Source organism: Acyrthosiphon pisum, unplaced genomic scaffold, assembly GCF_005508785.2.
Source record: "Acyrthosiphon pisum isolate AL4f unplaced genomic scaffold, pea_aphid_22Mar2018_4r6ur Scaffold_21315;HRSCAF=23613, whole genome shotgun sequence".
Taxonomy (NCBI): Eukaryota; Metazoa; Arthropoda; class Insecta; order Hemiptera; family Aphididae; genus Acyrthosiphon; species Acyrthosiphon pisum.
This window is the reverse complement of record NW_021770769.1, coordinates 2,461-4,315: the sequence shown is the minus strand read 5'-3', so window position 1 is coordinate 4,315 and position 1,855 is coordinate 2,461. Positions and strand designations below refer to the sequence as shown.

At 32.6% G+C, this 1,855-nt stretch overlaps 1 protein-coding gene across 1 annotated transcript; it reads right to left on the bottom strand.

Moving 5' to 3' along the window:
- Positions 1–1,112: 1,112 nt before the first annotated feature.
- Positions 1,113–1,418, bottom strand: LOC103308297 (zinc finger BED domain-containing protein 5-like). Its single transcript, XM_008181441.1, has one exon. It carries the CDS (start codon positions 1,416–1,418, stop codon positions 1,113–1,115), a length of 306 nt encoding a protein of 101 aa, XP_008179663.1.
- Between the last annotated feature and the right edge of the window lie 437 nt (positions 1,419–1,855).

Sequence of the window (1,855 nt, the reverse complement as noted above, 5' to 3'; positions counted from 1 at the left end):
TCTGCCTAGTGATGTTTAAATTATCTACGCTTATTATACAAATATTCAAGCACTTACCTTGCGCGTAGATTGTTTGCATGTGGTTCTCCCGAGTAGTTAGCAATTCTTCGGGGTCGTGTTCGACAGTCGATATCACGATGACAATATATGTATCTTGGTTTATATAGTTTGTAGAATTTCGTATACCTTACACTCTTTTATAATTGTGACTACTACCATGTGCTCTCAAGATTCCTACATCCGTAGCAAATGTACATAAAGTCATATCGCCACCCGAATGTAATTTACGTTAATGAGCATTCTGTTGTGGTGAACACTTGTGTACCAAAATGGGTGTTAAATATTCCTACATTCGTAGCAAGAGTACATATAGTCAATTCGCCAACCGAATGTAATTTACAGTGATGAACATTTATTATTACACATTTATACCTTGAAGACAGCTCTTAGAATCCCTACATTCGTGACAAGAGTACATATAGTCAAATCGCCACCCGAATGTAATTTAAGTTAAATGAGCTCTTATACTACTATACTTATATTCTAAAAATATTACTATGTTCGTGTTCAAAGTGTAATTGTGTAATAATAATGTATTTAACGGGATTATGATATGATGATAGTCACAGAACTTTATGATTTTAAAGATTAATATGTAGGTGAATGGGAAAAAATAAACAATGTGAATTTGCTTGATAGAGAGATAACTAGTTCAGACAGTCATAATGAATGCTGAGATAGTCCAACATACATATACTGCAGAGGTTCCCAAACTTTTTATTGTACGACGTTGAAAATTTTTTAAAATATGGTGACCCACAATATCAATGAATGACCTTTTTTTTTTTACCATACAACAGAAAATTAAACTATTTTATTAAATTTTATGTAATTACGAAAAAAAAGTATAATAAGTATAATATATTAGTAATTTAATAAGTAAATAATTTATGTAGTTACTAAAAAAAAGTATAATAAGTATAATATATTAGTAATTTAATAAGTATATACTTTTAATGTGAAGGATGTAATTGTTTCCTATTTTTTTTCATCACATCATCGATATCCACTTCAGCATTGGTAAGCTTGAGACGCAGTGAGTTTGAAAGTTTCTATTTGCTCCGTAATTTGGTTTTAATAGCAACCATTGCCGAAAAACCAACCTCACAATTATATGATGAAATGAATGGGAGTAGCATCTTTACAGCTTCATTGGAAACAGTTGGATAATTTTCTTGAACTGATAACCAGAAACTTATTAATTTTTTTCGATTGAAATTCATTTTATACCCACTATCTTCAAATAGTTCGATTAATTCTTCTTTAGCTCTTATTGATAACCCACTTTTCATGTCATGTTCTTGAAAAGGATTTGAAATCCATTTCATTTGTTGATAGTTTTGAACGTCAAGCGACATTCACGTATCTACTAATTTGTTTCAGATAGGTAAATCGTTATATTTACAATAACTATTCAGTTAATCTGATTGTGTCGATTTGACACGGCCGCTGGTAAACTCGTAATTGTCACACTCACAGATAAGGATTGACGATAAAACTGAATTTGAACTTTGAATATCAACGAAAAGTAATAGATGATTATATTTTTGTATTATTTAAAAAAATAGCGCGACCCACCAAAAGTATAATCGCGACCCACTTTTGGGTCGTGACCCACAGTTTGGGAACCTCTGATATACTGTATACGCATATACGCACAACCATGAGCACTCCCTTGGACAGTAGTGTGAGAGTGTCGTGAAGTTGACTGGCGTGGACCTTGTGCATGGGTCTTCTTCTGAAAGGTACTGCTGACGAGTCGATTCTGTAAGGTCCTTATATAATGTGGCATCGG